Genomic DNA, 15,346 nt, shown 5'->3' on the forward strand with positions numbered 1-15,346 from the left:
TTTTTTTTTTATTAAAAACAAGTCCTCAAAGTGCTCATATTTACTGATATTTTCAAAAGGTCCAGTCTCCTTCAGAGGGAACTGCTCTGTGCATAGTTATAGGCATTCATCTGCCCTCCTGGTATTATAAATGTAAAGATGTTCCTGTAAATGTAAACAATGCTTTTATAAGATCCATCGTATATTTCAAACACCAAGTGCTGCTGTAGAGAAATGTTTTTCTCTCTTAACTATAAAACTGACTCTTAACTGAAGAGACTCATTTGCTGACCAAGATACTTAATGCTGATCAACATAATTTAGGTGGAGTTGGTAACATCAGCTTTCCCATCAAGTGGCGACCCAGCTTTAATAAAGATGTTGTCCTCTGGCTTAAATTAGCAAAGAGGGAGTTTCAGTGTTTAACAAGTTTATTGGTTTGCCGAGCTTGTTGCTTAGGAACTAGTCAAGTGTCTAAGTCAAGAAAGGGCTTTTAATGTGAAAAGATCTGTACACGCCAAGTAGAAACATTTCTCATCTCAGCCATTAGGGGAAAAAGTTGTGAGGATTAGAAGTGACGAAGGTCAAAAACATTGCAAGTACCAGTAATGAGGAACAGAAACTGTGATTCTTAAGAATCCTTCCAAGAAATCAAAGGGACTTATAGTGCTTTCGGTCATTTCATTTACAGTAAACTCAAACTGGAAATTAATTTCAGACAAAAATAGGTTAGAGACTATGAATTCAAATGGAAGAAAACTTTATTAGACAAAACCCCTGTAGATACTTAACCAGCATTGAGCTTTTTTTTTTTTTTTTTTGCAACAGCAAAGCATTAAAAAAGAATTAAAAACATTTTCAGCCACCTCACTGTAGACACAAATAGCATAACCTACCCCATTCTACTACAGTTTAATCAACAAGTGGACAAATTACTGACATTCACACTTACATCGCATACTTATGTCAAAAACAGCCTTTATTTAAATAAGTAGCATTAATAAATATTAGAGTATTTCATCAATAAGTGGGTGGACTGTTTTGTTTCAAAAAAGAAAAATATATAATTGATGTATTTATGTGCCCAGTTAAGAAAAGACATTTAAATGTACAGGATATAAAAATCTGGATGTTAACACGTCATGAGAAAAGCACAGAAATGTATGCAGCTTTCCCCACTATGAAGTAAAGTTAGATGTAGAAATATAGTTCTAAAGTGCATCTGTTTTAAGACTTGTCAAATAAAGTCAACAGCGGTCCTATTGTGGGGAAAAAAATTATAAAGTAAAAAAAAAAAACGTGCAGCAAAGATACAGAGTGAATACTACCTACAAACATGCAGTTTATTTTTAAGACGAAAAAGGAATAAACTAAGAAATACAAAAACCAACTATTTTCACATTGCCAAAGGTGATAATTAGCTCTGTGCCATTTCAGTCCACTCTAGTGTTCCACACTAGATTATACATTTTATGATTAAAATTTTAAGCAACCTTGGCAGATTAAAAATAAAATAAAGAAAGCACACAGTGGTGTAAGTTTTTTCCTTTTTTTAAATGTCTTTTGCAGAACATTTTCCCCTCCTGGTTCATTGAATTCATCCTTGTTCAATCTGTCCCCTGTGAGGGGTTGTGGTGTTTAGATCTTAGGCAGCTTGGGAGCACTAATAAGAGGGTTGGTATCTTGCAGAAACCGCCGCCCAGCAGTCTTGTAGTCATAAGAGCAGTCGTGCGTCTCAGCGTAACGATGAGTGGCACAGAAATTGTGCCCACACCTAAAAGTAGATAGATATTGCCATTAGTAAGCCAAAGATTTATTTTCTCTTCACCTCCAGTTTATTTTTCTTAATTTAGACGAAACTATTAGATCTCACATTAAAGGGCATATATTTTAGTATCTAGAGCTATGATTATCTTAAGAAAAAAAAAAAAAAAAACAGCCTGTCTGTCAAATCAGGTACATTTATCTATGATTTTACACAGCGAAATAGCCGCCTGTGCAACGCCCATTATAAGAGGAAACAGGTCTTGTGGATCCAGTGGGACTAAAATGGTTTCCATTTGTGATGGAGAGGGAAAATGGATGATGGACTTGGAGTGCATTTTATAAGCACATTTGGCTTTAAGAAACAATTGAAATCCTATATTTCGGCGTAAGATACAGAATCAGAGGAGAACACAGGTTATGGTTCAGAAAAGCTTAGGCAGGAAGTAAACAGCCAGAGCACTTGAGGTAACAGCAGCCGAAAAGTCTGCTAACGTCCAGAGATCTCATTAAAGTATTAATTGCTTTCAATAAACAATCCTTTTGCATGTTTAGCTTCCATAATTAGGGTTATTTTCCTCCTCTGAGCCAAATGAAGAAGCCAGTAAAATGCATAAATAAAAATATAACAGACTAATTATTTGCAGCAAATGAAACTTGTGCAATAACTGCGTGGCTGGCTAGTATAAAATGCTGTGATGACAGAACTATTGAGAGGATAATGCAGACCCAGAGATTAAATCCTTTGCACCTGAATGTTGACAATGTTTAAGTGTCAAATAATGTTTGTCAAAGGCAGCATTTACCACTCTGGTAAAATAGAGACATATTTGACTTTTATATCTCATCATAAGGTGCTGGTTTTAGCTAATTTTCCAAGCTTTTTCTCTTAGTTAACATTTTCATTGACTCTGCACTTATGATAAACATTATGATATATGCCATTTGTATTTGCTTAACTACTGTTTTTATTTACTAATTTTAATTCTACATTAGCTTTCTTAAATCTAAGCTAATCTCTCTGTTTACAAATGAGGTTAATTACTCAAGACTTTCTGAAACCTAGCAGGCTGCAAGATATATTCAATTTGTTGAGCAAAAAAAGTGAGATAAAGGGATTTGTGTTATGGTTTGATGACTTTCATAAAACTAATGACTTGCAAAAAAGCTGTGACGTCCATTTCCCTTCAGCAAATTCGACAGGAAATCGAAGGGAACAAGAGAAGGACCACTTTGTACTATAAGACTTGCCTCAAGCACAGGGATGAAAAAGAGAGAGATTTAGAGTCAGGCAGTGAGACTGTTTAAATGGGAGCAGCAGTGGATCTGTGACGTGTACCTGCATTCATAACTGGTGGCTAGTCCAGTTTTTTTGCCACAAAGGAAGCAGTGCTTTGAGCTCTTTTTCTTGGTGCCAGTGGGGGCCTTAACTGGAGGTAGGTGGTACGCTGGAGTGCCTAAAAGCAAAGTAAACCTGTTAGCCACACAAGTCAGAGTAAAATTTAACACCTCAGAGTAAAAACCCTTCTCAGTTTTCATTTTATAAATCATATCAAGTAGAGCTTAGAGCATGCACAGCTTGATCTGATAAATTACCACCAGTTTAACAGTTTGTCTTGTCGAGTATAGCAATAGACAATCAGGAAATTCAACCTTAAGAGTACTACTAAACACTTTTAATACATATTTTAAGTTGATCTGCAAGTGTTTTAGAGCACATGCAGATCAACTCAAAGTATGTATTCAAGTATTAAATGTACTAAATTGCTTATTTTTTTAATTAAAACATCACATTTCTCTTTTAAATATTACAAATATACAAAAAAAGAACACTCAGACCTTCAGTTAGCACCTGTTAGATCCATCAAACAAATAAGGCAGTAAAGGAGTTAGTGAAAAACAGCTGACTAATAAAGGAACAATAAGCATATCTGTCTCTTCAGAGCTTTCAGGCATCATGTGAAATGAAAGCAGCGGTTTCCTTCAGCTGTAAACAGGAAAAAAAGATGTTGACAACACTAAAAACTGCAATATATCTGTCTCAATGAATTCAGGTAATTGTCCTTGATTAAAACTTTCCTGCTTTGGTTTGTTCATTTCTCACCTCTCCTTTCTCACCCATCTAAACAATATCTATTTATTACTATATTGCTATAGTAATCACTAATAACTAGTCAATCTAATTACTATAGTAAAGATAAGAAAAATGATTCACCAATATATTTTTGAAGAGGGATGTGCAAGCAGTGGGGATTCAAGCACACACACATAATTATTAAATTAAGCTACATTAAGTTAGCTGGAAATACAGATGAAGTGGGGCGGGCTGCAGATGTTTTTTTAATAAATCAAATCTAACAGCCTGTGTCGTCAAACATGCTAAATTTGGGGTTTAAACAGTCTTTCGGAAACCTCAGTTTAGGTATGAGTCTATAGAAGTGTTGACTAATAGATTTATTACAAATTTACTCACAAAGCTTAAAATAACTGCAGATAAATTTGTCTTGAGTTTGTAAAACTACTTCAGAGACTGCACTTCCACACAGTTGGAACTGCTCCTAGTTTAAATAATCATCAGGTGCTACGAGTGTGGAGAACAGAAATACATATTTCTGACTGTTTTTCTTAAAGTGAAATCAGACAAATTAGTCACAGCAGGTTAAAGCTTTACAAAAACTAGAAATGCGAGAAACAGAACATCTGCAGATAGGTTCTTTCATACAAATGTCACAGAGTTTTGCCCTAAATCTTGAAAAACTTTATTTTCTCATTGAAACACGGCAGTATTCATAAAGGCTCAAGATATGCTTTTGTAGTTTACATCTTCTTTTTGTAGTCCTTCCTTACCTACTGTCCCAAATGAACTCATGACTCCTCCAGCTGATGCCAGACAGTTATTGGTCTGAAAAAAAAAAAAAAAATAAAAAATAAAAGAGCATCAATACAAGGAACTGTTGTGTTAAACAGATCAAATTCAAATCTACAGAAAAAGAACACCACTTCTCCCGCTGCTGGTAATTTCATTGTAGTTTTGGTCGTTTTTAAGGGTGTGCCGATAAAACTTTCCATTTCAGATATGATACAGATGTTGCAGCCCTGAGAATTGGACGATATGGATATTGACCCCTTACGATATTAACATGAATCACACTTTTTTTAAACCATTTTGTACTGAAGAATGGGAGAAAATCCTTGATCAAGTTATTTACTGAAAATAGCAGATTTTACCTGTGGGCCGGTATAATATGATATTAGTTATTGGCCAATATCAGACCGATATTTTATATCAGAATAGATTGGGACATCCCTAGGTGCTTGACTTTTTTTTTTCCAGCTATGACATTAAAGTTAGGCATGGAACATTTCATCTTGACCGTGTGTTTAGTGCTGCCAGTGGGATGTTTTCTAAACATGACTTTACACCTTTCAATTTAAGAATAGCAGTTGAAACAATTTAGTTTTGAGGCTTAAATAATATCATCCACTTGCAGCATTTTGGTTTAATCAGGGTTTATTATTCATATTTCAGTAATATTTCAAAAGAGCCAATTTCAAAATATGGAGAAAAAAAATTGGAATAAGGTAAAATACGGAGTATAAAATTAATTGCAATGAAGTAAATCTATTAATTGATGATTTCTATTCATTGCTACCATTTATCTCCATATTAGAAAAGTAAGCGGGTGTGATATCATTGAAAAGGGTGACACTGAATACAATTATGCCACATTTTACATTCCCCCCCAATCACTCCCTCAATGGCAGGTGTGAAGCTCATAGGCAGGATAATTCAGTCCTGGAGGAAAAGAATTGAGATACAAAGTGTGAAAATAATCCCCAAATACATTACTATATTTCATTAGCTTCTGCATCACAGCAGCTCTTTGAGATTGCACACATAGATGTCTTTATGATTACTTTAGTTTGATATATTGTACAGATCTATATTTGACTTTTAAATTAATAAAAACAGAAAATAAGCAGATAAACATGTTTAAATGCAAGAATAAGAAAATTGTTTGTTTTTTTGTGTTTAGGAAAGAGAAACAGGAGTAAATGTAAACTAACCATTAAATTAGTGTTGGAAAAAGATGGAAATAGGCAAAAGAATCAGATTGAATGATTTTAGGTAGGTGTTACTACATATTTAAACCAGAGAAAGGCAAATACAGAAAGTTAAAAGAGCAGTTAGAAAAAGAAGTACCAAAAATGGACATAGAAAATGTCAATTATAGCAGCTATTAGTGATTGCATCAGCTCACCCTGTAAGAAGCTGCAGCTCGGCGCAGTGGTGACATTGGTCTAAAGAGGTCTTCCTGAAAAAACTTGTTGGTAGGGATGGATTGCAGCCTGGAGCTAAGGCTGCTCTGTCCTGAGGCAGTAGCTGCAGGAGGTAGCGTCAGTGAAAAGCCCAGACTCTCTCCAAGACTCTGTCTGCTGCTATTGTCAGGAGCTTGTGTTGGGAGGGATGCAAAGAGCTCAGAGTTGCTCACAGACCCTAGAGGTTCCTTACAGGCTTGGTTTACCATCTTAGTGATGCCTCTTGCTTCTCTTTTAGAAATAAGTTCTGGACGTTTACTACAGGACTCTACTTTGACACCACGGAGGCGTGCTGGATGAGTTGATAAGGAGGCTGGGGGACGTGGGGATATGCTGCCCGGCTTTGCTGAGGATTGTGCTTGTAGGTTGGACTGTATACAAAGTGTTGGGTCAAAAGGCTGAGAGAGCATTCTGGTTGATGGTGAAGGGGAAGCAGGTAATGGCGAAGTAGGGCTGATATGAACCGACGTGCCGAGCTGTGTTCCGTCAGCTCTGCTGGTGAGAGCATCGCTTGGGCCAAGAGTCCAGGGACAGAGTGGGGAGGGGGAGTGTGGCAGCTGGTGCTGAGCCCCTACATCAATGGTCTGATGGCCTCCCTCATGCTGGATGGACATATCCAAGCTTAGAGGGTCTGATAGTTCTCCAAATGAAGTCCCTGACTGTGCCGGGACAACAAGACCAACTGGCTCCTCCAGTATACTCAGCCCGACTGACTCCACTGAAGGCTCAACTGGGTCAAAGGGGGATTCAGGTGCACCCCTAGCGCAGAGTGGTGGAAGCTGAGGGTAAACACAGTCTTTCATCAATCTGCTGCCAATGTCCATTCGGGACACTTTTGGAGGTGGGCGGATCTTTGTAAACGGTGGGCCCGTCTCCCAGGGTTCCTCCTCCTGAAGCATGTAACATGAAGACGATGCGAAAGATGGAGGAGAGCGTCTGTGGATGGTTACATGAGCAGAGGCTGCAGTAGGGGGAGGAGAGGGGTCTGTGGGTTTGGGCTCCACAATGGGAGGTAGTGGGGCATTTGTCTGCCAAGGCTGGTTGATCTGTGGGAGGGTGCGAAAGAGGCGATGAAGGTGCTGTGTGGTGGAAGGTCCAAGAAAGCTGGTGCCAGGGTGTGTGTCAGGAGTGGACAGCGGTGTTACTTTTGCAGACTTCTGGAATGCAAAACAAGACAGATGTCTATATTTCAGCAGGTGTAAAATATCATTGATTTACATGGCCTGTTACCCTGTATTACACAGCAGATGAGTTAAACAGAGGTAGACTGTTAAACTACTGCAGCTCAGCTGCTCTCTATGAAGCACAATATACCCACTTCTGTCCTTGCTGAGCATAACTAATGTAAAATTAAAATGAAACAATTGTTTTTTATTAAAATGTAAAATAAAGGAAGCCAAAATGTCTAAAACATCGGAATTTGTTCCAAAACCTTTTAAAAAGAGGTTTTCTTAATCCCCTTAATAAAATAATTATTTAATACATTCAAAAATAGAAACTGTATATTGCTGTTTGTATGCCTTTGCAATGCACTTTAAAATATCTACAGGAGAAAAACATTTAAGCATTTTGCAGGGTTTTTTATTTTATTTTATTTTAATCCAACTACCTTTTTGTTAAGGTTCATGTCCTCCATCTTGGCTTTAAGCAGCTTCATTTTGGTCATGGTGATGGAGTTCTCGAGGCAATGCTGCGCAACAGCAGAACTCTCTCCATCCTCCTCAGTATGAATATTGAACACTGAGCCTCCGCTAAAACACATGGAAAGCAAGTTTACAATTAATATGTATAAAAATGCAAAGGGAACGAAGAGGCATAGCATTTTTTTTATTTTTCCAGGGAGCTAGGTCTTAGTTATTTTTGGTTACTTTTCTAAGCAGGGTTTAGAAAGCACTTACTGCGTAGGAGGCTTAACATACTTCTCAGAAAGAAACAAAACAAAAAAACCCCCAAAACATCTGACTGGCATGCTGAGCTTTCTGGCTTTCAATTTGGAGACTGGATCAAAACTTTCCTGGTTCTACTTTTGCATTGTAGCAGAGTTTTTGCTCAATACAGCAAGAATTTTAAGATCTCTTTTACACAATCATGAATCAAATTTGGGAAGCAAGCGCATTAATGGATAAAGACCCCCACGTCCATACAATTGCATGGCATACGGTAAGTGCAGAGTCCATGCAAGTATGTGGGAGCCTTTAATTACTGAATCACTTCTGTTTAACTTAGATGACATCTACAATAATTCAACTTAACAGATTTACTTTGCTGATACTAGTTCTATAAAGGAGCGTTTCCACAGATCCTTTCTTTCCAGCTGAAGTTAGACTTATTAGTCCTTGCTTCTCACAACATGTTCAATAGATGTTAATGAACATGCTGCAGATTCTAAATCCCTTGATGTTTCTTAATATTTTCTTGACCGGCCTGAAAATGTTTAAAAAAAAAAACATGTTTATTGCAATTTTTGTTCCTTTCATATAAACTACTTTTGTCTTCTTGTCCCTGTCACAATTAAATTCCCCCACGTTGGAACAATAAAGACATTTCTTTTTGGATGTTTTCAGCTCTGGCATGCCTTTCTGGTGTATAGAAACTTTATTTAGGATTTGGGCATATTGAAATGGTGCTAAACAATAAAACCAACCTGAGAGACTCGGAGAGAGGAGTTAGGGTCCCGTCTCCCCGGTCAACTAATCGGAAGAAGCTCAGCTGGTCGCCCTCACGATACACAACAAACGTGACCTGCTTATTTGCTTGATTTTTGTCCCAGCCGTCTTCCTTTGTGCTCTCCATCAGGTCAGCCACTTCTTTGACCGGATCCTCCAGAGTTACTAACATAAAAAGCAAGAGAGATTCAGAGGTTAAAAACCAAGGGGTGCATTTCATGGAATTGTATTCAACAGTGAAGATCACTGGAATGCCTTACCCCTCCTGGTGTTAATTGGTCCTCCCCTCATGGCTAAAACAAGTTTCAATGTGCAGCCCTCTGCAATTCTGTAACAACAGAATACAAATTTAATTTGAGAAAAAAAATAAATCAGTATTATGAATCAACCCAAACACTCCAGGAAACAGGAAATGATCTTGGGAAACTCAAGAGTGGGAATTTTACTGGAACTGCTTCATTATTATTCTGAACTCTAAAAGCATGCTGTAGTGTGATGAAGGAGCCTGGCCATAACATTAGGGATAAACATAAACCCACCAGCTGCAGCTGGCAGAGCACCAAAGACTACATGACAAAATGATAAGAGTGGAAGAGCAAATTCTCGAAATATCCTGCAGAACAGCTCTATTTTTTCAGCTCTTCTACTTTAGAAACTGTGGTTTAATTGAGGAGGGGGTGGTTATTTACATACAAGCACTTAGAAAGACTTTTATCTAATGACTTTAAATGTACACAGATTAGGAAGAGCGTTCTGGCATAGGTGTCAGGCCTCCAAAAGACATGAAGTATAGATTTACCCATAATCATGTAGACGATGATCATCATCCAGCTCAACATTGTTCCAGATAAGATGCTGCTGTGCAACAGGGATACCTTTATACAGTCAGAGAGAGGGGAGGAGAGAGAACGACCAAAGGTCACAAGGATAGGTTCAGATTTCATTTGCTAGTTTGACTAATGGAACAGGACCTTTATGGACAACAATAAGTGACTCATGCCTGCCCCCTAAAGACAAAATAAGACATCTGCCAAGAAAGCCAGGGTGAAAACATCATTTTCTATAATATTCATTTGAATCAAAAAGTTACATTGTGTTTTCCACAGAACCCAGATTAAAACATTAGGTCCATGGATGAGTAGGAAGCCATCCGAGTCAGTGAACCCCCGACTCAATGCTGGGGTTGATTAACCAGACTGACTAGTCCAGAGAGACTAAATCCTAGTCGTCAAGTACCACTACCCTGCTGTTTTAAATGTCTCCTCATTGCCACACACCTGACATATAAACAAATAATTAACAGGCTTCTGCAGCTCTTGATGGCAGCTAAGGATATGATGCAATCAGGTGTTCTGAGACAGAGAGACATCTAAAACATGCAGGGCAGTGGTACTTGAAGAGCAGGTTGGGGAACCACTGGACTAGTCCATCTGAATAGAGCCCAATTTCAAAGGCAGGATTAAAAAATAAACCAGAAACAAGTTAGAACCAATCGGGTAGCAATTGATGGGACAAAAACATGTCTTTTTTTTTTTTTTTAGCAAGAGAATCTCTTAGAACAATCAGCTGTATAAATGTTAAAGATATATCGATCTCATTGCTTACATAATATATAGCTTTGTTGGATTTGCAGTCTTTACCATTATGGTTATAGAAAGGCAATGCTGCATTATGGGTAATTCGTGGCCAAACTTAAACCCCCACCTCTCGCACTGTGATTGGTCCAGTCAAATTTAGACCAGAGAGTCTGGGCCTTCCCAGACTGACCCAGCTGTGTATTGAGGCTGGGGGTTAAGAGGTCAGTCTTCACAAATCAACAGCAGCTTACATTGCAGAGCAGCATGCTCAGAGAAAAGCATCTTAAAGCTTGCATCGTGTGCTTCCTCACTAAAGCTAAAGAATTATCCTAGATGGAAGAATCCTCTACTAAAAGAAAAGTGTTTAAAATTTGCACACAGCTTCAGTTAATACAGCTAGAAACCACCAAACAGGTTTGAAACCTGGCTGTAGAGATGGAATAAGACCTGGACCTTTAGAAGCATCTCCAGGATTAAAGCACTAATATCTTAGCAGGATCTTGAAAAACAAAGATGTGTACTGCATAAAAATCTTCGTAGGTTTGCCTAAAAATTTTAACAGACAGCTGCAGTTGAACCTGAACACAGCTGCCCTTTTCCTGACTTGAATTAAGAAAATGGAACACATCTCCCCAATTTTAAAGATGTTACACTGGCTCTTAATATCGGAGTATAGACCTTAAACTGAATGGCTTTGCAACAACATACATTAAGACTTGTTTTCAGTGTATCAACCAAGACTCCTCGCGTCTTCTGGCTCTAATCTACTCTGCAAAACCAGTAACTAGCATGAGGCAGCTTTAAGGTCTTATGCTCCACTAATCTGGAATAAACTCCCAGAAATGTGAGTGCTAAAACCCTGAGTTGCTTTAAATTAAGATTAAAAACGTATTTGTTTGGTGATGCCTTTGACTGAACTATACAAGATAACTAGTGAAGTTGTCAGTCCAACCTTCCTTTTTAAATTCATTTTAATTTTCTCAAAAGACTTGTGCCTTTATGGTCCTTTTCCTTCTTATGCACAGAAATTTCAATTGTCGTGCTACTGAAATCTGATATTTAAATAGATGTGCCTTACCTAACATTGAGTACTGCTGATTTGCACTGCAGGTCAACTGGCAAAAACAAAAAAGGGCAACGACGACTCTTGCTAACAAGAAAGGTTAATATGTCTGCCTGAAAATACTACTGAGAACAACATGGATCACTGCATGAAAAGCAGCAGCTCTCCACCTCTCAGGCTCGTTATTGTTACACTTTTTTAAAATGGCAACCTCTATGTAACATGTCTTTCATGCAGTCAACTGCAGACCAGACTAACAGCTAAGATGCTGAGGTCTATTAGGCCAAAGTCAAAAAAGTTAGTGTTAAAAATATTACTCTAGTTGTAATAGGCGTTATGTTTATAATTTAAAAACATTAGTATTTGTTATTATTTTCATTTTATTTTCAAGAAATCAGATCCTACATCTATTTTTGCATACATTTAAATGATTGATTTGCACTATATAACTTTTTTTTATTAACATAAGAATTTTATACAAAAGCCAAGCAATTAAAATATATAAAATTGTTTTTTGGTCAGAAGAGTATATTTAATATATAAATATATATTTTTTATTCATGCCATGTTGCAATTACCTTTTACTTTAATTAAAATCACCTTTGGCTTTTTAACACCAATAGAACACTTGGTAATATGGTGTGCTTCAACAGGCACACACAATTTGCAGTGCTTTAAAATTCAAAGCTTGAGAAAGTTAGAGTATCAGAAGCAAATTAAAACTTCCCAATGTTGCAAACTACTTTGAAAAACTTGAAACCTAAATTTATCTTCATCTTTAACAAATCAACTATAAAATTACAAAATCAATTTTAGATCAAATCCAAGAGCCATTATGCATTGTAAAACGCTTTGCTTCAATTTAACATAAGGCACAGACAAAGCAAACATGCATATCCTAAAGACACTGAGAAACTAGGGTTACTAATTCATGCAGTTGGTATTCTTTTCTCAGGTTGTGATTACAATTATTTTATTAATTACAAAACAAATATACAACTTCTCCTAAAAGTAGACAAACATGGAAACATTGAATGAGTGAGGCTTGTACCTTCCAGCCTTTGGATCTTCGCTTTGACTGAAAGGACAGCTTCAAAGGGCAATACACGCAGCTCGAAACAAGTTCCCGTCAGGGTCTCTATGAAAAGCTCCATAGTATCGTAGAATGGAAGCTTATACTGAAAAGCTCCCACGCTGTCGTCATTAAAGAAAGGAGGCTCTTTCCTGTTTGTCATCGTGGGAGAACGACAGACGCACTTTACAGGGTTGATGGAGAGGTAAGGCTGAGCCAAGGTGATGGAGAGAGGGACTGCTGCCTCCACCCGCTATAGACAAGCATCATGAAGGAGGACCTCAGCTGTAAGTAAAGACATAAATATCTGTCAGAGTGAAAAAGGCATCTGTCCGTTTTCCTTAATTGATAGTGTGAGCATCCATTAAGTGGTGTGAAAAGGCTTGGATTTAGCCTTTTCACACCACTTTAGAAATTTGATCAGTGGTTTTTAATTCATTTTATAAAGGACAATTTTCATGGTATACCGTCTTGCCGACAGTGGTCGATGCTCAAAACTTTTTCTTATACCCTATTTTCTTAAAGGAAAGATTAAATGTCTATTTAAGTTAGTCTGTAGACTATAGACTATGTTTATTGTAGAGATGTCCCGATCCAGGTTTTTGCACTTCCGATCCGATACCGATACTGGCCGATACCAGCCTATCCGAGCATGTATTTAAGTTTAAGTTAAAGTATTTAGCCTTAGTTGTAAGACTCATGTTGAAAAGGGTTTTAGTACTTTTGATAACATCTAGCCAGCTAAATTAGGTGAGATTGAATAAAACACAATGATTGGTAACAACAAACTTACCTGTTTATTAAGAGATAAACACAAACTGGATAAAATTATGAATAGCAATCTGAAATTGCACAGTGAGCAGTAAAACCGTAAACAGTTAAAGGTGCAAGTATTACTGTAAGTTTTAATAAAAATGCAAAACAGGGGAACACTGGCGCAAAATAGTGGAATGGATCGTTTCAATCGGCGAAACTGGAAAATACGGATCGGATTTTTTTTTTAAACTGGATCGGCAGTCTGGATCGGCATTTTACATGCTTTGCCGATACGCATTTTTTTGCCAATATCGGCGTCCCGATCCGATACGTGGATCGGATCGGGACAAGCCTAGTTTATTGATTTAATTTCAATGCAGTAAAAAATGATAAGTGTGGATAAGGTAAGTGCAAAAGGCTTTGGTTTCATTTTTTGTTTGCATTGAAACTACTCTCCAGGTACTTAACAGGGATTTTGTTATGTCATTCAGGTATAGTACATCTGGCAGCAAATGGACTGAAATTTCTCATGAAACATTGAGCAAAGTATTAATGCCCCAGGGCCAAAATTCAAGTAGATCAGGTGAGCTGCATAAGCTCACTGGTATAAGGTGTCCATGGCTGACCTGAGCCACTGACGGATCACCTTGTGTGTCCCTTGAATAAAACAAGTAGTAAATGATGTAAACTATTGGGACAGTAGAGCACGACAAACATGCTTTTAATTGAGTTCTAACATTTTAATGTTGGTCACATGTAAGCATATTTGAATTTTAAATTGTTATTAATAAAAAAAATATAATATTGCCCCAGCCAACCATTATTTATAATTAAAAGACAAGATAAAATCAGAGAGAAAACAAAAAGGCCAAATGTTCAATAATCAGCTCTCATTGATGATCAGCAGCTCAAATAAGGTAAAGTAAACCAATATTAATCTTGAATTGCTTTCATATCTTGCATCTCTAACTTTGATACACATTGAGACTAACAGAAAGAAGCGAAATCAGATAAATAATGGGACAGAAACTATAACATCTATTCATTCACTTTCTGTTGGATTCAAAACCATCTCAATCAAAGCTTGCAAGGAAAAGTCAGATTAGTAACCCCCTTAAAAAAAAAAAACAACTTTTGTCTTTACCTTTTGCAAGAGTTTTATATTTGGTTATTAATACATTACATTAATACATTACAAAAGTCATTAAAATAAAAATCATAAAAAAGTTCCTTTAAAATTTACATTTTAACCAAACAACTAAAATAATTTCGTATTTAATCAAAACCTCACATTTGAGTGGCATTTAAGTAAGACAAGATAAACCATAATCTGCAAAATAACCTGAATGCGTTAAATGGAATGCGATAAAAATCTTTAAAAACACACAAAAAAATACATAGAAGAAAGAAAAACACTCATGAATTAAAATAAAAATCAAACCAAACATTAGATGAACTTTTTCTTAGATTGTGTATAGTGGGTTGAGGCCTTAAATATATTACAAGCGCTATTGAGTTGAAAACAGGCCCATTGTCTAAAGAACAATGTAAGTCAACATATCAGAGAACTATTTTCATTATTAAACACTGCTTGTTTTATAAACGACCCCAGAAAACTAAAGAGCTTGGCCGCAACACAACCAAAGGAAACCTAAAGCTAAGTGGGAGGACATAAAAATGTTGCTAACAAAAAAAAAAAAAAAACAGGACATGAATGAATTCCGACCCTGTGTGTGTTATTTCATCACTTAACCTCAATAAAAACATTTTATATGGCAGTTTTTACCACGCAGTCGTTTTAACTAAATCTTTCGTCTCGATATTCAACTGAATATTCTAGTTAAATCCCACTTACCAGTAAGTCCCATCTAGCCGAGGCAGCTAACGTTAGCTGCCGTTGCCATGTTAGCCAACAACTTAAACAATGGCTTCCCTTCACGGGCTGCTGCTAGGCTACATCCAAACTGGCCTCGGCTCCGTCCGTCCGCTCTAGCCGTTGGGGGCGAGGCTACCCTGAGAGCTGAGCAACATCACTTTAGAGTCTAACTAATCCCGAAACAGACCGAAAGATACACATTTGTGAGCGTCGCCGTTGTTTGTTGGTTTGCGACATCTTTTACCTGTCAAACGGGGCTGAACGACACCTCAA

General features: G+C 37.2%; 1 protein-coding gene across 1 annotated transcript; it reads right to left on the minus strand.

Moving 5' to 3' along the window:
- Window positions 1-720: 720 nt before the first annotated feature.
- On the minus strand, window positions 721-15,346 carry zfand4 (zinc finger, AN1-type domain 4). The gene is made up of 10 exons (XM_015389956.1): window positions 15,053-15,346; window positions 12,421-12,726; window positions 9,529-9,604; window positions 8,990-9,057; window positions 8,708-8,894; window positions 7,673-7,814; window positions 6,006-7,220; window positions 4,591-4,645; window positions 3,083-3,200; window positions 721-1,753 (listed from the first exon to the last, which is right to left on the minus strand). Exons 2-10 carry the CDS (start codon window positions 12,602-12,604, stop codon window positions 1,618-1,620), a joined length of 2,181 nt encoding a protein of 726 aa, XP_015245442.1. The 5' UTR covers window positions 12,605-12,726; window positions 15,053-15,346; the 3' UTR covers window positions 721-1,617.

The sequence above is a fragment of the Cyprinodon variegatus genome, unplaced genomic scaffold (genome assembly GCF_000732505.1).
Source record: "Cyprinodon variegatus isolate N-32 unplaced genomic scaffold, C_variegatus-1.0 Scaffold1, whole genome shotgun sequence".
Classification (NCBI taxonomy): Eukaryota; Metazoa; Chordata; class Actinopteri; order Cyprinodontiformes; family Cyprinodontidae; genus Cyprinodon; species Cyprinodon variegatus.